A 23,264-nucleotide genomic window follows, 5' to 3' on the forward strand; every position below is an offset into this window, starting at 1 on the left:
GGGCCACTTTCAACTTGGCCTGGTTCTGATTTTCCTGAAAGAATAGAGTTGGATGGGACCTTTAAAAGGAAATAGGTCCCCTCTCCTCATCTACCCAAATATTTGCTTGTTTAAATAGGGGACAGATCTCCTCCATTCGAGTGTGATTCAGACTTCTATAAAGTACATTTGTCCCCTGATCCTATGACTACTAATGGAATGGGAGGTGACCCGGGAACACACAGAGCACATGGGAAAACCAGCCTGGAGTAGAGAATCTTCCAGGACGGTCCAGCCTGGCTGGGAAATTTGACCAGGATGGAGGGTGACACAGCGCATAAGACAAGCACGAGTCACGCCCAGCACACCCCTGCATGACCCAGCTGGGGTGGCAGGGGAGTCCCACCCCAAAGGTGCCTCCTCATCTAGCATGGATGTGACCATGGGGGAGAAGACCAGGAGGAGAAGCAAGACCCAGGAGCTGCAAAACCACCTGAGGAGACAGGAGATGACCTCTTCAGGAAGAGGAAAGGTAAGGTGTCTCTAAATTCTAAGAACCTGGTGAAAGGAGAGAAGATAACACCTTTATTATCCATATGATAGAGGAAATGATTCTGCATAAGAACAGAACCTACTAGCTGCCAAAGTGGACACGCAGTGACTCCTGAGGATGGCCTCCCTGCCTGGATCCACTAAAGGCTCTGAGTCAGGGGCCTCTGAGAGCATCATGCTGAGCCTGGGCTGCTGGGGACACGGCCCAGAGCTCCTAAGAGCTGACCCGGCCACAGGTCCCCCGGTACATGGATGCAGAGGGAAGCCTCTTCCCAGGTGTGAAAAAGACCAACGCTCCTTGTTGGGCAGAGGAGGACCGTCTCTGGGCTTCACCGGGGCAGGCAGCCAGCCACGGGGTCCAGCCGCGGCACCGGCACAAAGTTCACGGGGCAGAGCAGCAGCGGGCACATCTTCTCGTGCTCTTTCAGCACCTCGCTCAGGTGCTTCAGCTCCTCCGTCAGCTTCCCGATCTCTCTCCGCAGCACTGTGTTTTCTTGCTCCAGGCACTCATACTCCTGGGAAGACAGAAATCAGTCTTCAGCATCGGTTCTGAAACCACGAGCCCTTCCTCTGTCCTCCGGGCAGATCCAACCCCGGCCATGATGCTCACCTCCTTCCCTGAAATCTTTCTCATTAGCTGCCTCCACCACTCAGATTTGTTTGTTCATTTGCTTCACGTCTCTCCCCTCCCACCAGGATGAGGGTCGGGCTTTGTTTTCTGAATCGTCTTTATTATCTTATTTATAATTGACATAAAATAAAATATACCTAATTTTAAGTGTATAATTTGATGAGTTTTGACAAATGTAAACAACTGTGTTGATCAAGACACAGAACATTTCCATCACTCTGAAAAGTTCCCTGATCTCCCTCTGCAGTCAGTGGCCCTCTCCCCACAGCCACTGATCTGCTTTCTGATGGTTTCTGCTGTGTTCACTGTTACAGCCCCAGCACCTGGAACAGTGCCTGGAACATAACAAATGTTTGTTGAATGCTGAGTAAACGAATGAAAACACCCCTTGCCTTGGCTTTGCTCCAACACTCACCTGTTAAGCTTCCACTATATCGGAGTTTACAGAGGCTTAGAACTGCGGGAGATCAGAGAGCCCTTAGTCCAAACCACACAGTGCAGAAGCCTTCCCTATGTAATTCTAGCCCCGACATCCAGCTTGTGCTGGACACTCTCTCCTTCAAAAGACAGTTCCTGCTATTTCTGAGCTGCTCTATTAGAAAGCTCCTCTTTGTATTATCCAAAATCATTCTCTCCTTTAAACCCACCCACTGGGCTTGGTTCCACCTATGGAACCACATAGAGTACATGCGATACTTTTTCAACATCACAGTTCTTGAAATGTTAGGAGACGGCCCCATACCACTTCCCCTTAGGTATTCTCTGAGCCCAACTGCTTCAGGTCCTCTGAGTTCCTCGGGTTTTAGGACTTCTGGTTCCTCCGCCCTTCGGGAGGCCATTCCCGACACACGTTCCATTTTGCCAGGAGCTCTGAGAAAATGTTCCCAAAACACAATGCACGATTCTGGGGATGGTCCCGCCATTCAGAGGGCAAATGCGTGAGGTAGTCCGCTCTGGGTGGGACCCAAGTGCGCAGCCACCTAGCTCTGGGGATTCTCGCTGAGAATGCAGAGAAGTGCAAGCTTTGTCTGCATCGACCGCTTCTCTGTTCATACTTGAACTACAACTGATATTTTGGCTTAAGGGTGGGCTTTACATCCGCTTCTACTGAATTTCACCCTGTTTGCTTGGTCATCTGCCAGCCTAGCAAAATCTTTTTGAATATTGATTGTGTCAGCTCCTGGGTTAGTGATACCACACAGCTCTAAGCTGTCCGCTAACTCAATGACGTAGGTCTTTGTTTTCTTCACCCAACTCATTAATAAGTCCTACAATACTCGGCCACTTGCAGAGCCCTATGGCATACCAATGGAGACCTTCTTAAGGCTGACGATCTTATTTGCATCTTGTTGAAATGTTGTTTTCAATCATTTCTAGGTTGATTCATATGGTTAGGCTTTGTTGAACCATGCATGCCATACATTTCCTGAGCTGGGAGCCCAACCTTATTATCTTACCAGTAACTTTTAAGAAATATTACTAAAAAAGTCTGATCTTCTTACAGGCCATGAAGATACATGCAAATTCTCAGCTCTGCCTCTCTACTAAAGCTGTTCTCCTCAACTGGGCTGCCTTCCTGCTTTTGTGTGGAAGGTCAAGCCCACCACCTCCAGGAAGGCTTCCCAGATCATAGCACCTAATGGAACCACATCTCTCATTACGTGTTCTATTCAGTCTTGTATCATAGTCAATCTTATTTATATTAAATAAGGTCTCTCCCCAAAGATCAGAAATGTATAGCAACTAGGGGCCTCTGCTACCTTCTCCTGTACCCCTGCCCGACAGGCCCCAGTGCCAACATCTACGAGCTCAGTGACTCCACAACCCTCGCCCTTGGTCTCCTTCTCTTGCCCCCTTCCTTCCCTCCCTCCCACTCTAGGCACTTTCCTCCCTCTCAGAACAAGGGCCCCAGAGAGGTTGCACATAGAGGCCATCAGAACTATCTCTCTGCCTCCTGTCTTTCCCAGGCAGGCTCTCAGGGTGACCCGGAATACTCTCCATGGCAGCGGGCCTCGCCCACCCCACCACAGGCTGAGCTGGGCCACTTTGGCCTTCTAGTACCCTGGCTGCATTACGCCTTCAGCTCTCCTCCAGGCCTACCACCCCCAATGCCCCAGGCTCTCCTCTGGCCTCTGACAGCTTTAGTCCAGGAGTCAGAATTCAGTCTCCCAATGCAGCAAGAGGCCCTCTGTGGGCAGGAAGGGTCTGGCTGGGAGGAGGGGATGGGGACCTAGGCATCGTGGGGAGCGCTGCCTGTAGCAAAGGGCTGAGAGAGGCCACAGCTCTGGGTAGTTTGCACATGCGCGCGTGCGCGCGCACACACACACTCTCCACCCTGCAACTGGAAATTCTCTTCACCTCCAGGTAAAATGAAGAATACATTTGAATGGTTCCGATGAGCTAAGGTTATTTGTTTTTGTTTTTGTTTTTGTTTGTTTTGCGGTACGTGGGCCTCTCACTGTTGTGGCCTCTCCCGTTGTGGAGCACAGGCTCGGGACGCTCAGGCTCAGCGGCCATGGCTCCCAGGCCCAGCCACTCCGCGGCACGTGGGATCTTCCCGAACCGGGGCACGAACCCGTGTCCCCTGCATCGGCAGGCGGACTCCCAACCACTGCGCCACCACGGAAGCCCAGCGAGGAGCTAAGATTTTAACTAGATTCCAAAGAACAGAATTCTTCCTGTAGCAGCATATTCCACGTGCCTTTGTATAGTTACTGAACGCTGTGGCAAGATGCTTCTGAGCTTCTGAGCTCTCCTTCTGGAAGCCACAGGGGTCATGCTACCAAAGTCCACGGCTCTCCCCGAGCCCCAGCTCAGAAAGGCCACAGAGCTGCCTGTCACGGGCCTCCAGCAGGCCCCTTGGCTGCCTTCTCCACAGGGACTTTCTCCTCTGGGATTTAAGTTTTACTCATAAATCTGCGGAGGGGCTTTTACTGAGCTGAGGGAATAAAAAGAGAAGAAGTCAAAATCTTCTTCAAGCGAGACCAGTTCCACAAAAATAAAAGAGGGAGCTGAGAGGGGAGGAAGAGGAGGTGAGAACACTGAGTGGGTACAAAGGGGAATGAGTAAGACCCACTTCAACCTGAGGAGAGATTACCTGGACTTAACATATGTGAAAAAGAAGCCAAGAACATTAGACCCTTTGTTATTTCCAAAGAGATGATCAGTTTAGCTCAAATCTCACTGACTTTCCAATCTCCTATCCCAGGAGGATTTGAGGTCACTGTGCTGCCTTCTCTGGGTATGTGCAGGACACAGTCACAAAGCAGAGACCAGAAATGGGAGGCGTTGAAATCACTGCAAATCCCACTTCTGCCTCAGAAATTAAGCTGTCTAGGGCAATGATTCTCAACTGGGCCAATTCTGGCAGTCCCCGGGGAACATCTGGAGTGGCTGGTAACAGTTTGGCTTGTCACAGCTGGGAAGGGGGCACTACTGCCCCCACCCCAACGAGGAAACAGCTGACCCCAAATGTCAATAGTACTGAGGCTGAGAAACCCTCGTCTGAGCTTCTAAAGAGAGGCTGATTGAGGAATGAGGTGCCGTCTGGGGGGTGATTCAGGGTCTAGGATGCCTTTGAGGCAAAGACTGGTAAAGAAGCTAAAGTGGGTACCAGGGACCAGAGATGATAACTAAGGTGGGAAGGAAATGAGGGGAAGGAAAAGGCCATCAGGAGGACACAGACCCCATTTCACAAGCGAGACAACTGAAACTCAGAGGTACGGTGACTTTTCTGAGGTCATGCAGACTTGGGGCCTGATCCCTGACTTCAAGGTCAACTGCAGCTCTCAGGCAATGACAGCAATTCTGCTTTCGCTTGGCAGTGTCTGGGCCCAAATTTCCCCCCACGGTGGTTACCAGCAGTAAAGGGCTACGAGAGCTCAGGATTTTACCATAAGTCTATTCCCAAGCCTTAAACTCATATACTTCTCAGCAGAAAAACTGTGTCACCAGCAAGGGCTGTACAAATTAGTGTCACCATCAGTTTCTAAACCCAGTGAGGACTGACATGAAGGATTCTCTTAGAGTATGCAATATCTGAAAACACCAGGGCAACACGTACCACAACCATATTGCCTGAGAAAGTTGTCAGTTTGTGACATTTGGGGCTCCTGAGGATGGCATCGCTGCCTTCCTTTTCTGACTCAAAGTTCTTTCTCAGTCTTACACCTTTGGGTGCCTGGCTTGAACCAGTGTGACCCACTTCTGAGACACTTTCAACTGGGCTTAGAGACCTGGACTATTTTCTTGGGTTCCCATTTGTGAATCTGGACCCGGGCCATGTGCCTAATATTCAGAGATGAATACAGGTCAAAGTCTCCATGAGAGGGGTAAGTGCCTTGAAGGGAAAACTCGAAAAAGCCACAGTGAACAGCGAGATGCACAGATACACACTAGGAACTTCTTCTCATCACTGCGGGGCGACTTTTGGCAGCCACCACCCTGAGGGGGAAACTCAGACATCTCTGAAGAGTGACCCCAGTCTCGCTCTGGCTTGGCCTGCTCAGGTTCTCCTCCCGCCCTGCCCTCCAAGGGGGTTCTGCCCTGATGGATAGTCCCCTGGCTTTGGGGATGGAGAGCTGGGGGAGGAAGAAGGCAGCCGAGAGACTTGTAACAGCTGAGACTGGAGGAGGTTTTTCTGGATGTTGGAGGTGAGACAGGCTCAAGAACTGAGTGGGCAGGAGAAGAAGGTGGGAATTTTAAACACGTCTTGCTCTAAATATTCCCCTTCATGGTGCTCACGAAAGGCAAATAAAGAGCTCGAGTTACTTGGAGATATTTAGCAATGCTAGCCCACAATATAGGATAGAGGAATTTATGGGATAAGGGCTTTACTCAAAGCCCTTTTTTTTTTTAACATCTTTATTGGAGTATAATGGCTTTACAATGGTGTGTTAGTTTCTGCTGTATAACAAAGTGAATCAGTTATATGTATACATATATCCCCATATCTCCTCCCTCTTGAGTCCCCCTCCCACCCTCCCTATCCCACCCCTCTACGTGGTCACAAAGCACCGAGCTGATCTCCCTGTGCTGTGCAACTGCTTCCCACTAGCTATCTATTTTACATTTACTCAAAGCCCTTATGAAGGGCTCAGCTCCCCAGGGAGTAGTGGGCAGTCGTGGCTCTCAGGTGGCAGCTTTCTGTGCCCTTCGGTGTCTCCCAATGAGCTGGCCTCATTCCAAGTCTGAGGAGAAGGTTTCCATGCACTGTATCTGGCTCTTACTTTTCCCAACCTAGATGTGTCCTGGGAGCCCTAGGGAGCCTGAGGGGCTTTCAGCTGTGACCCAAAGCGGTGTGTTAAGTCCTCTGCCTGCAGCTCACTGGAGCACAGTAACATTATTCATCACCACATTTTTTAACCAGACATCCCACTCTCAATATGTAGATGTTTTTCAAAATTTAAAAACTAGTCACCAGGGCCTCCCTGGTGGCGCAGTGGTTGAGAGTCCGCCTGCCGATGCAGGGGATACGGGTTCGTGCCCCGGTCTGGGAGGATCCCATATGCCGCGGAGCGGCTGGGCCCGTGAGCCATGGCCGCTGGGCCTGCGCATCCGGAGCCTGTGCTCCGCAACGGGAGAGGCCACAACAGTGAGAGGCCCGCATACCGCAAAAAGAAAAAATAAAAAAATAAAAAATAAATAAAAAATAAAAACTAGTCACCAAAGTGACTACTGACACCAGTGACCAATGACACTTGTGTGTAGCTGGTGACGGTAAAGGGTGGACTTCCACTTTGGGGCCTGTGTATGGATGGAACCACTGTCCTGGCCTCCTTGATACTGTGTTTCCTAACAAAACTGGCCTTGCTGAAGTGATCTGCCAGTGGTGCATGATCCTAATCCTTTCTTGTAGCTCCACAGAGAAAGAGGAGAAGGGCATGTTCTTCTGTGGAGGGACTGGGTTTCAGATCAGTCAGCCCCCTTCTGGAAAGGGCAACTGGCAGTTATGTTTATGGACAGCAAAACAAGCTAAGAATCCTATGAAGGGCCCTCCACCCACCGTTCTAAGAGGGATTAGTCAGGAGTAAATGTGGCAAATCACCCCTAAATTTCCCGGAAATCTAGCTCATTTCATTATCAAATCCAACAATGACAGAAATTGAGAGAGACCCATCTTTTTTTGACACTGTAGTAAAGTATTTATGTCTGTGGTAGGCAGAATAATGCCAACCCCCCTGAGGTTTACATCCAATCTCTGGAACCTGTGAATATGTTACCTTACATGGCAAAAGGGACTTTGCAGATGTGACTAAGTTGAATATCTTAAAAGAGGGAGATTATCCCAGGTTATGCAGGCGAGCCCACTGTAATCATCAGAGTGTTAGGGAAAGAGGAAGCAGAGAAGGAGATGTAACAACAGAAACGGTGTCAGAGTGTTGCAGGATGAGAAAGACTCAACTGGCCAGTGCTGGCTTTGAAAATGGAAGGGGACCAACAAGCCAAGGAATACAGAAGCCTCTAGAAGCTGAAAAAGGCAAGAAACGGATTCCTCTGCAGAGCCTCCAGAAGGAATGCAGCCCTGTTGACACCTTGATTTTAGCCCAGTGAGACCCATTTCATATGCCTGACCTCCAAAACTGTGAGATAAAATAGATCTGTGTTGTTTTAAGTCACCAAATGTGTCATAATTTGTTACAGCAGCCATAGGAAATGAATATACTTTCCTTGAGACTCTTATGCCTCCCAAGGACAGGAATGAGATCTTAACCCTCTCCTTGTGACCCAGTGGCAATGCCTTGCCTGTAGTGGTTCTTGATAAATATTTGTTGAACGAATCTTGTCCAGCAAGATTGAAAGATCTTGTCCAAGTCATTTAGTCACCTCCACACACATAATCACTTGGGATTTAAAACCAAGTGTTCTCTAGTGTGTTTTGATATTGATGCATCTGGCTCCAACTAGAAGTTCCTCTAGAGGAAGGGTCCTGCGGGCACATGTGTTCTGAATATAGGGCCTTGCACTGACCAAGCCACAAGTCCCCTCTGGGGGTTATTTGGTAGCATGAAGCTAGAACCAGGCTTGCTTCAGGAGCAAGGGGGAGGGAAGAAAGGAGGCAAAGGGCATCCCAATTCTTCTGTGGAAATTTTACAGAACTAATCCCGGCTGGAACAGACCTTCCCTGACCCTGGTCTGAAGATCCTAGTCTCTTTCTACAGCCCAGACTTCCTACTTTCAAGAAAGAATGTAACATTTATAATCTATGGCCCTCTGTGAATTTATATCAGCGGGTCACCTCTCCCTGGAGCCTGTGCATTCTAAATCTGTTCTCTGCTCAGTGTGAACGGGTTTTTAGAGACTGCCATTTCCCCCCCACCGCCCATAACACCTCAGAGTCTCCTGTGCTATCAGTGCCCCTCAGACTGGCCTTGCTGAGACAATCTATGGCCAGAAAGTGTGGCAGGAGAGAGCTGAACTAAAACCCTTAGTATTCACACCAACCCTGTGCAAAGACAAGAGCATGAGAATGCCATCAATTCCTTGGACAGATCCTGGGATGCCTTCGACGTCAGTTCCCATGTCCTGACTGTGAGATTATGTGGGATTATGCACAGGGACAGAGGAAAATGGAAGAGTTCAGAATAAACCTCAGGTTCCTGATTTGGGTGATAAGAGAGATGGTTAGTTAGCTCCATTAACTACAATTTGATGACAGTGAGAAGAGAAAGTCTCAGGGTGAACAGACATGCTATCATGGTCATGCTGCAGCTGAGGAGCCTGTGGCGACCCATTTGGAGGTATCTAAGCAGACACTGGAGATGTGGGGTTAGGGCCAGAGGTCTTGGAGTAATCAATGCCTACCTGAGAGTAAGTGATGTTGGGAGCTGACATTGGCAGAACAGATTAATAGATTAGATCTTCCAGGGTGAGAAGAAGAAAGGGCAGAGTCTGAAAGCCTGGTCAACACCAACATTTAAGAAAACAGACAGAGGTAGAAAAGTGGACAAAGAAACTAAGAAAAAAAGTGGTGAAGAGGGTCAGGAGAAATAGGAAATGTGGTCTTTTAGAAGCTAAAGACCTTGAAAGAAGGTTTCAAGAAGGCGAGGATCAGTGGTGTCAGAGGAGTCAGCAAGGTGAAGGATGAGGGGACTAGAAAGAGGTCCCTGGACCGGGCAGTGCCAGGGCACTAGTGGCCTCAGCGGAGCAGCTTCTGTAGGAAGTGTGCACGTGTGTGTGTGCATGTATGTGTGTTGGGGGGGCAGAAACGATACCACAGAGGACTGGGGAATAAACAGGAACTGAGGACATGGAGATAGCAGGTCTCTTTTTAATAAGCAGGGAAATAAAAGAGGGAAAGAAAAGAAATGGGGCGCTAGCTTGAAAGGGAAACAGGATCAAAAGGTGGGTTCTTCATTTTGTAATAAAGGAAACTTGAGTGTGAGATGCAACCAGTGAGGGAGAAATGAAGACACCAGTAAGTGAAGACTCAGAACACTGGGCTGGAAGGACACAGCAGAATTAGATGTGCATGTGGCCGAACTGGTGATGACCAGGGTGTGACCTTAGGTCCACCACAGTGCAAGGGTGGAGGATGACTCCTTGCCATGGCCCTTGCATGGCTCTGCCCTAACCACACTCTCACCTCATGGAGTTTGTCAGCCTTCTGGGTCTGCTTCTTCCGGCTTCTCTGAGCAGCAACTCGGTTTTTTTCCCTCCTTCGGACCTTCCTGTCATCATCCTCAGGGCTCTGGGGGGGAAGGTTTGGTCAGGTGTGATGCTGAGGCCCCTCGCCTCACCTTCCCTGCCCTTTCTCTTCACCCAGCATTGCTTATGGAGCATCACCATTTTCTTTGCAGCCACAGCAGTGCCTGCTGCTACATCAGTGGGGTAACAGTGGCCCCACGTCGAGGAGCACTCACCATGCGCTATGACTGTGCTAGCTGTTAACCCCTGTCACCACCCTGAGAAATGTGTGGTGGGACTGCCATCTAAAAGATGAGGAATAAGAAACTCAGAGATGCTGAGGAACTTGCTCCAGGTATCACAGCTAGTAGCGGGGCGAACGGGAAGTGGAACTCAGGTCTGTGGGGCTCCAAACCAACGTTCTCAAACCTCTCCGCTGCAGGGCATGTGCCTGGAAGAGGTGTGGTGTCGGTGCTCATCTGAGGACGGGAAAGGCAGAAGGCTGCTGCTATCTGGGACTTGCTGTGGGCCGGGGCTTCCGCCACTACATGCAAACAGGTATTTTTTTTTTTCAATTTAGAAGATATCATTTAAAAATTTTAATTGGTAAAACGTCTACATAGTTTAAAAATTAGAAAGAATAAAACACTGAAAAGCAGACCCCTAGATAACCACTTTGGTTTCTTGTATATAGGAAGCATCATTTCTAAAACGTATTTCTAAAATGTTTGCAAACAGGTACTTTTGATACTGTGTACAAATCACCATTACACTGATAACTAACTGCAACCACGTAACTCTCCCAACATACCACGTGATCCTGAATGCCACAACAATAGGTTCCTTTGAACAATGTCTGACTGATGTTTCGTTTCACACACAGGTCAGGGCGAATGAGAAAGCAAATTTATGATGTGTCTTGAAAGCTCTTGGCTGTATATGAGATTTAACTAAACTTGGTCAAATCCTTCAAGAGTTATCCTGAAACAGGCAGGCAGAAAAATCCACCTACCATGGTAAAAACACTTCATCCCATTATAGAAAACATGGAGAAGTGTGGCAGTATTTGCTTTCCAGAACCCTATGAGAAGACACCCAGGAAATACTACCTTTAAAGAGTTTAAAGGCCAAGAGATTAGTGGGATACAAACACAGGAAAGCTACTCAATTATTACTATTAATGGAAAGCAAATATTGATAACATAAAATAATGGATGTTTTCAGTTATCATTTTATCTGGTTTAATATTCCAAATAAGAAAAGACCCATATCACCTCCCCAAGTTACAGCAGGTAAAGAATTTTCAGCATATGCAAGAATATAAAGCTACGAAAGGACACGAAGTAAGAACATAACAAATAGAAGTGGACTGGAGGCAGTGCTTAAGGGAACAGGCATAAAATGTTAAAATGTAGTCTCTTAGAGGCAAAGAAGTCTTGGTAGATATAACCGGAACACAACGGCGAGTGCAGCAGACAGAACTTTTAGCTTTAGAAATACACAGTTCCTGGTTTTATCTCTTACTATCACTATGGTGTTGGGCAAATGACTTAAACTCTCTGATTTTTCCATTTTCTCATTTGTTGTGTGATTCATTCATTCTTTCAGTAAGTATTAACTGAGCACCTGCCATGTGCCAGGCACTGTCCTGGGCACTAGAGACACATGACCTGAACAAGTGGTCAATAAGCTCTGCAATGATCATCCTAAGAGCCCAATGCTTGGGGCTTCATAGGATAAAATGAGATTTTATCCCAAAGCTACCAGCGCATGGTATGCCCTCAATAATCTCTGTTAAGGCTGCTGCTATTTTTTATTGAGTCCCCCATAGTGCCTGTCACCATATCATGCCTCTCTATTCATCATCAGAAATTCATAGGGCACATGAAGCAGTCTGCATTCTGCCCTGTAGGAGCAGACACTCCAAACTGGATTTATCACCTATCATATTGTCATACCTGACAACCAGCAGAAACATTTAATCAAGACGGAAAGAGGGGGGCTTCCCTGGTGGTGCAGTGGTTGGGGGTCCGCCTGCCGATGCAGGGGACACGGGTTCGTGCCCCGGTCCGGGAGGGTCCCACATGCCGCGGAGCGGCTGGGCCCGTGAGCCATGGCCACTGAGCCTGCCCGTCCGGAGCCTGTGCTCCACAACGGGAGAGGCCACAACAGTGGGAGGCCCGCGTACCGAAAAAAAAAAAAGAAGATGGAAAGAGGGGAGCAAACTGTTGAGCTATTCATGTATTATTAACCACATCTCAATTAGTTCTCATAAATATCATGAGAAGCTGATATTGTTATATTGATTTTACACGTGGGGAAATTGAGGTTCAGAGAGGTTGAGCAAATTGCCCGAGGCTACTCAGCCTGTGTGTGGCAAAGCCCAGGCCTAAACTCAGATGTGTGGTTCTCTAGCGTCACCCGATGACATTCTGTGCCAGGCACCGAATTGAGAAGAAGGGCATAACCATGAAAAGACTCAGTCCTAAAGCAGCAGAGCGGGAAGTTCTCATACTGCAGTCCCTGTGGGCAACTTTGTGTCAGTTTCCCCAGTACGCGGTTGTAAACGTCGTGGTGGACAGCGCACAGGATCGAGCGCCGGCCAAGGGCTTTCCACCAGTTCTGAGGGTGGAGTCCGCCTACTTCTGGCCCCTACCTCGCACCGTTAGGCCATTCGGCAGGCAGCCGGTAGATGTTGGAAGTGCCTGGGCACGAGTTTCCCCTTGTAGCGGAATTTCCCCTCTCCACACCTTGGCCCCCTCTCGGAGCGGCGGGGAAGGACCACGCGCTCCGGCGGTGGGGTAGCAGCCGGCGGCGGCGCATGGATGGCGACGCCCAAGGCAGCGGGGACCCCACGTGCGGGGGACCGTGGACAGTGCCCAGCCCTACCAGGCGACGGCGCCCTCTGGCCTCTCCCCCTCCCAGGCTCAGGAGCCCAGTCACCATCCCGGACGCCCCGGGCACCGTGCGTGCGCGGGGGCGGCAGGGCAGAGGCGCACGCCAGGGTCCCTGGCCCGCCCCCGCGGCCCCCACACCGCTCGCGTCTAGCTCCCGCAGCGCCCTCCACCCTTGCACTCAGTGGTCACCACCCGGGAGCCCCAGCACCCACCTCCTCGCGCCCCCAGGCGCGCCCACCCCCGCAACGCCCGTGGTCCTCCCCGAGCCTCTAGTTCACTACCTGCGGCTGCGCCTGGTTCCCCGGAGCCGCGAAGCTCCTCTGCAGGACGCTCCCGGCGGCCGGGAGCCCTTGCGACATGCCGCGCGCTTCTCCGGCCCGGCCCGCCCCGCCGCGCAGCCTAGCGGAGGAGCGGCCGCCCGGCCCGGCGCGCCCTGCACGCGGGGAGCTGCCTACCGGCTCTCTCCCGCCACCGGCATCCCCGCGCCCCAGCACCTGCCGGCCGCCGCCTCTGCCGCGCCCCCTCGGGCTTCCCGCTTTCCCGGCTCCAGCGCCCGCTGCGCAACGCCCGGGTTTCCCCACCCCCCAGTCCAAGCCCGCCGTCCTTCCCGTCCCCAAGTCCGCCCCGCCCCCTCCTCCCACCCCCGCCTCGTTTCCTCCTCTCCCCGCCCTCTCGCCGCACCTCGGGGTCCCAAATACCACCCCTGTGGCGGCTTTCCGCTGGGGCCTCACTCTTCGTGGAAGTCACGTGGTGACTCCGAAACCCGGGAGGGAGCGCGAAGCCCACCCACGAGAAGCGAGGCTGGGCAGGTGGGGGTCGAGGAGGTGCGGCGCAGCTTCTGGGGTCTTTCGGCCGCTCTCGGAGAACTCGGGTTGAGAAACTCAAGTGGGTGGTTTGGGGTTGGTGTTTTTTTCCTGGTCCCATCACGGCATCTTCCTGCGCATCGGCCCCGCCTTCCCCCAGCGCAGGGGTCACAGTCTCGGGGGACTTTCTCCGCCGCGATCAGTCACGCTGGCGCCACTCTCGCTCCTTCCGCGGCCCCCGGCTGCCCTGCCCGGGAGGCGCTGTCCCCGGGAGGGGACAGCGGCTTTACCGAGTCCCACTGCGCACCCTGAGAGCCACGGGGCACTCCAGGGCCTTTCTGAGGGGAGCACCTACTCCAGTCTTCGCAGGGCTGTGGGAGGGAGCCAGGCGGGGCGGCCCCGAGGGTGAATTCCCTCAGTGGAGGGTGGCGAGGAAGAGGTTGTCCTGGAATTTAACAGTGGCTGGGCTTCCCCAAGAGCCAAGCTGGCACGGTGGACGTCGCTGTTTAACAGGTTCGGGGATCTGGACTCTCCGTGCTAACGTTAAATGGACCAGATCCTTTTTCTTTCTCAAGATTAAAGTGGCAGATGCTCTGTCAACAGGTTAAGATGCGTGACTTCTTCGTGCCAAACAGGACGAGACAGAGGTCCTGAGGCGCGTTCCCTCCACCTGCCTGCCAGTTAAAAGATGGAAAGTCAAGCGTTGCTGTACACAGTCCCAGCAGAGAAAAAACAAGTGGTTATGCGTTTGCGGTCTGCTTACTGTGAGCACCGGGAAGGAAAGATAACCGCGAACCTGGGTGGGCGGGTGGGAACCAGAACCAGGAGGTCAGACGTGCCTTCCTTCTGAGTGTAGTCGCTTAAGCTTTCAGGCTCCAGGCTCTTGGGCAGCAGTGGGGATGGGGGGGGGGGCGGAGTGGGGGAGGGCACTTCTGACTCCCAGTCTAGTGCACGTGGCTCTCCGCCAGGATTAAGACCCTTGCAAAATCTTTGAGATGCAGCCTGGCCGAGGACAGGGAAGCAAGTGGAGAGTCTTGTCTGTGCGTGCAGGGGCTTCGACCAGCTGAGAGGAGGGTAGAGGTGCATGGCGGCGGCGGGAGGATAGAGGGCGGGCACCGCCCTTCACATGGACAGTGCCGCACCCCCACACCATTAAGGCTGCACAGCGGAGCCATCTCTACATCTACCTAGATTTCTCTTCTCATCTCCCTTTTATCCTTTTCTTCTCACAGCATAACTCATGGTTGTCCTGGGGCTATTATTCTGCCTCTTACACAGGCACACACGATGTGCCTAGCACAGGCTCCATGCACGAGTGATTAGTAAATGTACTGCTGTAGGTCAACTGAGAGCCCTCATTCTTGGAAATTTAGCAGGACTCTAACAAGATAGGAAAACCTCTGGGTCAAGTGGTCTTTAATTTTTAGAGATGCAGTCCTTCCCCAATATGGGGAAGGGACGAGCAAGGTGAAAACGCAAGGACATTTAGGGGCACTCCCACACTTCATTCTGGTTATTTACCACACCACATCCTAAGTCCTTTGGGACTATACCTTCCTCCCCTTTCCCCAGGGGGCCTGGAATCCTGCCCCAGCGCACAAGAACCCTTCATACAGGCATAGACCTACTGTCTCAGTTATTCAAGGGTGTTTTCATGTGTGTTTAAAGAAAGAGTGTTGGTGAACTAGTGAGCATTTAAGGAACAGATTAATTTAACCTGCGTATCATTGACATCAAAATGGATGAATGAAATAATTAGATATAGAAAATAAAATCAGGAAGATAAAGCAGAATTAAATCCTTTATCAAAGCCCTGGGGATAAGACAAAGTGGAGAGAATATTCTAAGGTGACAGATGATAGGAAAAGCCCCATGGATAAAGATCTGAACTGTATAACAATGTTAAATTGCTTCAGATGACAGTATAACAAGTAAATTTCAACCAATAGCTAGGGGAAAATATTCACAATATATATGAAAAAGGGTTAAAATCTCTATTATATATACAGCCCATGAAAAGGAATAAGAAAAATATTAAGACCACCTCCCAAAGGTAAACCGAGCAAGTGACAGGAACTAGCATTTCCCAACAGAGAAAACAATCAAGGAAAATAGATATAGGAAAAATACATATTAGAATAAGAAACGCTTTATACTATTAAATTAGCAACAGAAAAAGCTGTGAGAGTGTGGTGAAATTGGTACTCTCATACTGCACTGGGATCATTGTAAATTGGTACAACCCACTGGGAAGCAATTTTATTGTAATTTTTAAGAACCATGCAAGACATCACTTTTGACTTAGTTTTCCCCAGAAAACTTCTAGAAAATCAAGTTCATTGAAAGTATTAAAGAGAAAAATACTGTATGAACTAAAAGTTCATAATAATATTTTGAGTGAAAAACTGTAAGCAACATATATGTCCAATTATAGGTGAACAGTTAAATAAGGTATGTTATAACCATGGGATAGAATATTATGCATCTTTAAAATTACAGGCATGCAGACAAATTGGCTATGTGGAAGATTTATTTGACATGAGGTAAAGTGAGGGAAAATATCAGGGTACAAAAGGTACAAGTATGACACATATGTAAAAATATATGGGGACTTCCCTGGTGGCGCAGTGGTTAAGAGTCCACCTGCCAACGAAGGGGACACAGGTTCGAGCCCTGCTCCGGGAAGATCCCATGTGCCGCGGAGCAACTAAGCCCGTGGGCCACAACTACTGAAGACTGCACGCCTAGATACCATGCTTCACAACAAAAGCCACCACAATGAGAAGGCTGCGGACTGCAATGAAAAGTAGCCCCCACTCACCACAACTAGAGAAAGCCCAGGAGCAGCAACAAAGACCCAACACAGCCAAAAATAAATAAATAAATTTATTTTTAAAAAATATGTGCATAACCCTACTGTACTGTACACTTAAAATGGCTAAGATGGTACATTTTATGTTGTATGTTTTTTACCACAATGAAAAAGTGTATGCATGAGAGAAAAAATTGGAAGGGAATATACCAAAGTTCTAGCTTTTCTTTTGTGGTGGTGGGATTATGAATACTTCTACTTGTCTTTTTAAAACTTTTTGGAAAATGTTTTATTATGTTAACAACTTAAAATATTTTATATTTACAAGTGATATTATCTCCCCTGGCCCTAAGCTCATTTGTCACAGCAGAATGCCAAAACCCTCTGAATAAGTGGGAGGCTCTAATAACAGCCTGTTTTCTTGCTTTTCTGTGATATTTTCTGGTTCATTTTACTCGAAGTCAGGAGAGAAAGAAAAATGAAAAGGAAGACAAGATAAACAAGAACAAACATTTCAAGTGTCTCCTTTTCTTTTCTTTTTATTTGTATTTTTTCCTTTGAAATGGGAAGAAAAATTATATGATTTGGCAATTTCCTATTACTACCACAGTGACTCTGGATTATATTTTGGGGAACAAGGGGAGAATGTGCAGGAGATTTATAATTCAGTGATCAAATCCTCTGGTGATTCACTTCACAAGAAAACAGTTCTATATAAAAACAAGCTGCTCAGATGCTAGAAAACCCTGCCACTATGTCACCTTTGCTCTTCTCTTTTAGGGAAACTGGACTTCCAGTAACTATACTTTCACTGATCTTTCTCAGAAGGTGGTCCTGCAGGCTGCTAGTGGGGCTAGAGAAAGGAACATTTAAGGCAGAGACCCCTGTGTTTACCAGAAAACAGTCATTATGTCAGGCACTGGGTACAGCAGTGGACAAAACAAAGATCCACACCTTAAGGAGCTCACATTCTAGACGAGGGAGACAGACAATAAGCAAAACACAGATACTGCAAACTCTGACTGCGCCAACAGAAACTCAGAGGCCCTTTTAATCTGGTTAAAGAGAAGCTCAAGAGAAAGTGAAACAGCTCCCATTCCTTGTGGGAGAAGGCTCCAGGCCAGCCGTGTGGCTGACAGGGTCTTGGTGCTCTGGCCGGGTGTCAGGACTGTGCCTCTGAGGTGGGGGAGCCGAGTTCAGGATACTGGTCCACCAGAGACCTCCCAGCCCCACATAATATCAAACAGCGAAAGCTCTCCCAGAGATCTCCATCTCAACGCTAAGACCCAGCTCCACTCAACGACCAGCAAGCTACAGTGCTGGACACCCTATGCCAAACAACTAGCAAGACAGAAACACAACACCACCCATTAGCAGAGAGGCTGCCTAAAATCATAATAAGGTCACAGACACCCCAAAATTCACCACTGGATGCAGTCCTGCCTACCAGAAAGACATGTTCCAGCTTTATCCACCAGAACACAGGCACCAGTCCCCTCCACCAGGAAGCCTACACAACCCACTGAAACAGCCTCACCCACTGGGGGCAGACACCAAAAACAACGGGAACTACGAACCTGCAGCCTGTGAAATGGAGACCCCAAACACAGTAAGTTAAGCAAAATTAGAAGACAGAGAAACACAAAGCAGATGAAGGAGCAAGGTAAAAACCCACCAGACCAAACAAATGAAGAGAAAATAGGCAGTCTACCTGAAAAAGAATTCAGAGTAATGACAGTAAAGATGATCCAAAATCTTGGAAATACAATGGAGAAAATACAAGAAACGTTTAACAAGGACCTAGAAGAACTAAAGAGCAAACAAACAATGATGAACAGCACCATAAGTGAAATTAAAAATTCTCAAGATGGAATCAATAGCAGAATAACTGAGGCAGAAGAACAGAGAAGTGACCTGGAAGATAAAATAGTGGAAATAATTACCACAGAGCAGGATAAAGAAAAAAGAATGAAAAGAACTGAGGACAGTCTCAGAGACCTCTGGGACAACATTAAATGCACCAACATTCGAATTATAGGGGTCCCACAAGAGGAAGAGAAAAAAAAGGGGGGCTGAGGAAATATTTGAAGAGATTACAGTTGAAAACTTCCCTAATATGAGAAAGGAAACAGTCAATCAAGTCCAGGAAGTGCAGAGACTCCCATACAGGATAGATCCAAGGAGAAACATTCCAAGACACATAATAATTAAACTAACAAAAATTAAATAAAAAGAAAAAATATTAAAAGAAGCAAGGGAAAAGCAACAAATAACATACAAGGGAATCCCCATAAGGTTAACAGCTGATCTTTCAGCAGAAACTCTGCAAGCCAGAAGGGAGTAGCAGGACATATTTAAAGTGATAAAAGGGAAAAACCTACAACCAAGATTACTCTACCCAGCAAGGATCTCATTCAGATTCAACAGAGAAATTAAAACCTTTACAGACAAGCAAAAGCTAAGAGAATTCAGCACCACCAAACCAGCTTCACAACAAATGCTAAAGGAACTTCTCTAGGCAGGAAACACAGGAGAAGGAAAAGACTTACAATAACAAACCCCAAACAACTAAGAAAACGGTAATAGGAACACACATATCAATAACTACCTTAAATGTAAATGGATTAAATGCTCCCACCAAAAGACATAGACTGGCTGAATGGACACAAAAACAAGATCCATATATATGCTGTCTACAAGAGACCCACTTCAGACCTAGGGACACATACAGACCAAAAGTGAGGGGATGGAAAAAGATATTCCATGCAAATGGAAATCAAAAGAAAGCTGGAGTAGCAATTCTCATATCAGACAAAATAACTTTAAAATAAAGACTATTACAAGAGACAAAGGACACTACATAATGATCAAGGGATCAATCCAAGAAGAAGATATAACAATTGTAAATATTTACGCACCCAACATAGGAACTCCTTAATACATAAGGCAAATGCTAACAGCCTTAAAAGGGGAAATCGACATTAACACAATCATAGTAGGGGACACTAACACCCCATTTTCACCAATGGACAGATCATCCAAAATGAAAATAAATAAGGAAACATAAGCTTTAAATGAGACATTAAACAAGATGGACTTGTTATTTATAGGACATTCCATCCAAAAACAACAGAATATACTTTCTTCTCAAGTGCTAGTGGAACATTCTCCAGGATAGATCATATCTTGGGTCACAAATCAAGCCTTGGTAGATTTAAGAAAATTGAAATCATATCAAGTATCTTTTCCAACCAAATGCTATGAGACTAGATATCAATTACAGGAAAATATCTGCAAAAAATACAAACACATGGAGGCTACACAATAAACTACTTAATAACCAGGAGATCACTGAAGAAATCAAAGAGGAAATTTTAAAAAACCTAGAAACAAATGACAATGAAAACACGATGACCAAAAATCTATGGGATGCAGCAAAAGCAGTTCTAAGAGGGGAGTTTATAGCAATACATTCCTACCTTAAGAAACAAGAAACATCTCAAATAAACAACCTAACCTTACACCTAAAGCAATTAGAGAAAGAAGAACAAAAAAAACCCAATGTTAGCAGAAGGAAAGAAATCATAAAGATCAGATCAGAAATAAATGAAAAAGAAATGAAGGAAACGATAGCAAAGATCAGTAAAACTAAAAGCTGGTTTTTGAGAAGATGAACAAAATTGATAAACCATTAGCAAGATTCATCAAGAAAAAGGAGAAGTCTCAAATCAATAGAATTAGAAATGAAAAAGGAGAAGTAACAACTGACACTGTATAAATACAAGGGATCATGAGAGATTACTATAAGAAACTATATGCCAATAAAATGGAGAACCTGGAAGAAATGGACAAAAAGAAATAAACCCACACACCTATGGTCACCTTATTTGTGATAAAGGAGACAAGAATATACAATGGAGATGAGATAGCCTCTTCAATAAGAGGACAGCTACATGTAAAAACTGGACAGCTACATGTAAAAGTATGAAATTAGAACACTCCCTAACACCATACACAAAAATAAACTCAAAATGGATTAAAGACCTAAATGTAAGGCCAGACACTATAAAACTCTTAGAGGAAAACATAGGCAGAACACTCTATGACATAAATCACAGCAAGATCCTTTTTGACCCACCTGCTAGAGAAATGGAAAAAAAAACAAAAATAAACAAATGGGACCTAATGAAACTTAAAAGCTTTTGCACAGCAAAGGAAACCATAAACAAGACGAAAAGACAACTCTCAGAATGGGAGAAAATAGTTGCAAATGAAGCAACTGACAAGGCATTAATCTCCAAAATTTACAAGCAGCTCATGAAGCTTAGTATCAAAAAACAAACAACCCGATCCAAAAATGGGCAGAAGTCCTAAATAGACATTTCTCCAAAGAAGTTATACAGATTGTCAACAAACACATGAAAGGATGCTCAACATCACTAATCATTAGAGAAATGTAAATCAAAACTACAATGAGGTATCACCTCACACCAGTCAGAATGGTCATCACCAAAAAATGTATAAACAATAAATGCTGGAGAGGGTGTGGAGAAAAGGGAACCCCCTTGCACTATTGGTGGGAATGTAAGTTGATACAGCCACTATGGAGAACAGTATGGAGGTTCCTTAAAAAACTAAAAATAGAACTACCATATGACCCAGCAATCCCACTACTGGGCATATACCCTGAGGAAACTATAATTCAAAAAGAGTCATGTACCACAATGTTCATTGCAGCTCTATTTACAACAGTCAGGACATGGAAGCAACCTAAGTGTCCATTGATAGCTGAATGGATAAAGATGTGGCACATATATACAGTGGAATATTACTCAGTCATAAAAAGAAGTGAAATTGAGTTATTTGTAGTGAGGTGGATGGACGTAGAGCCTGTCATACAAAGTCAAGTAAGTCAGAAAGAGCAAAACAAATACCATATGCTAACACATATATATGGAATCTAAAAAAATTTAAAAAATTTAAAAAAAGGATTCTGAAGAACCTAGGGCCAGGACAGGAATAAAGACGCAGACGTAGAGAATGGACTTGAGGATACGGGGAGGGGGAAGGGTAAGCCAGGACGAAGTGAGAGAGTGGCATGGACATATATACACTACCAAACGTAAAATAGATAGCTAGTGGGAAGCAGCCACATAGCACAGGGAGATCAGCTCGGTGCTTTGTGACCACCTAGAGGGGTGGGATAGGGAGGGTTGGAGGGAGATGCATGAGGGAGGTGATATGGGGATATATGTATATGTATAGCTGATTCACTTTGTTATACAGTAGAAACTAACACACCATTGTAAAGCAATTATACTCCAATAAAGATGTTAAAAAATAAAATTAAATAACTAAAAAAATAATAATAATAAGCAGGGCTTCCCTGGTGGCGCAGTGGTTGAGAGTCCGCCTGCCGATGCAGGGGACACGGGTTCGTGCCCTGGTCCGGGAAGATCCCACATGCCGCAGAGTGGCTGGGCCTGTGAGCCATGGCCGCTGAGCCTGAGCGTCCGGAGCCTGTGCTCCGCAAAGGGAGAGGCCACGACAGTGAGAGGCCCGTGTAACGCAAAAAAAAAAAAAAAAAGAAGCAAAACATAGTATTTAGATGGTGATTCAGTCTATGGAGAAATATAAAGCAGGGACAAGAAATGGACTTGTGAGGGGAGGTCAAGCAAGGTTTCCCTGAAGGAGATGGAAGAGTTGTCCAGGCTCCATGAATAGCAAATTCAAGAGCCCCACGGGACTGTGTCTGGCCACTCCAGAAACTGTAGGAGACTGAAGTGGAGTGAAGAAGGGCTGGATACCACGAGGTGAGGTCAGAAAGGCAAAGGGCCAGGTCACTCAGGGCCACCTGGACAATAGGTTTTACTGGAATTGAGATCGGAAAACGTTGGAGGCTTTTGAACAGAGGTATGACCCAATCTGACTTAAGTTTTTACGGGATCTCTTTGGGCACTATGTTAAGAACAGACTGAAAGGGGCAGGGAAGAAAGAGGAGGTGATGGCAACAATCCAGGAGAGCGTGGATGAGGACTTGGAAGATGTTGAGAGTGGGGGAGGCTGAGGCCAATTTGCCAGGAAGTCAGTGAGCGTAAGCTTCAAGGCTCCTCACTTGGACAGGTTCCTTTCAAGACCCAGAAGGGGCCCTGGTAACTTGCTCACATGGTGATAGGTTGTAATAAAATTTGCAAAAATGGGATATTTCAACCACAAATGGTTAAGACCACTGTCTCTTTTCCACCCCAACTTCCCCTCAGTCCCCTCAAGTCTGGTGGTATTGAAGTGGTTGTGGGCATTTGGGGGAAGGTTTAATCAGAGACATATTTTTATATTGGGATACAGGGATGTGGTTTGCAGTCACTTCTGTCAAGTCCTATTATTGCTTACTGTATGGTTTCCAGGAATATTCCTACTGCCCTCCATGCTAACTCACCTGACAAGGTATGTTGTACTGAGACATGAACATTCCTACACTGCCAGGCACCAAACATGTCAGTGGTGGAAGAGAAACAAGGTTTGAAATGTACAGCCCCAGAAGCTGATCTCTGAAATTTCTTCAGATCATCACACATGTAAAATGGTAAGCGGAAGGTTCAGCTTTTGTTTATGTCTGGTCAAAATAGCGTTCTCTCCTGCCAGGAATGAAATCAACCATACAGCTTATACAATAATAAATGTACCATAAGGGATTTTTTCTTTGTTAATAGGAGTGATATATTTGATAAAGCTTGAATATGACATTTTAACTGCTATTTGGAAATATCTTCTGGAACATTTTCAATACAAGAGAGTGCAGGGACTTCCCTGGTGGTCCAGTGGTTAAGACCTGGCCTTCCGATGCAGGAGGTGCAGGTTCAATCCCTGATCAGGGAGCTAAGACACCACATGCCTCACTGCCAAAAAATCAAAACGTAAAACAGAATCAGTGTTGTAACAAATTCAATAAAGACTTTTAAAATGGT

At 47.0% G+C, this 23,264-nt stretch overlaps 1 protein-coding gene across 1 annotated transcript; it reads right to left on the reverse strand.

Moving 5' to 3' along the window:
• Positions 1 to 638: 638 nt before the first annotated feature.
• On the reverse strand, positions 639 to 13,043 carry BATF3 (basic leucine zipper ATF-like transcription factor 3; the record flags this gene model as incomplete). Its single annotated transcript, XM_082611851.1, has 3 exons — positions 639 to 1,046; positions 9,747 to 9,860; positions 12,966 to 13,043. 3 exons carry the CDS (start codon positions 13,041 to 13,043, stop codon positions 861 to 863), a joined length of 378 nt encoding a protein of 125 aa, XP_082467977.1. The 3' UTR covers positions 639 to 860.
• Positions 13,044 to 23,264: the final 10,221 nt, after the last annotated feature.

The sequence above is a fragment of the Mesoplodon mirus genome, assembly GCF_964341445.2.
Source record: "Mesoplodon mirus genome assembly, chromosome: 3".
Classification (NCBI taxonomy): domain Eukaryota; kingdom Metazoa; phylum Chordata; class Mammalia; order Artiodactyla; family Ziphiidae; genus Mesoplodon; species Mesoplodon mirus.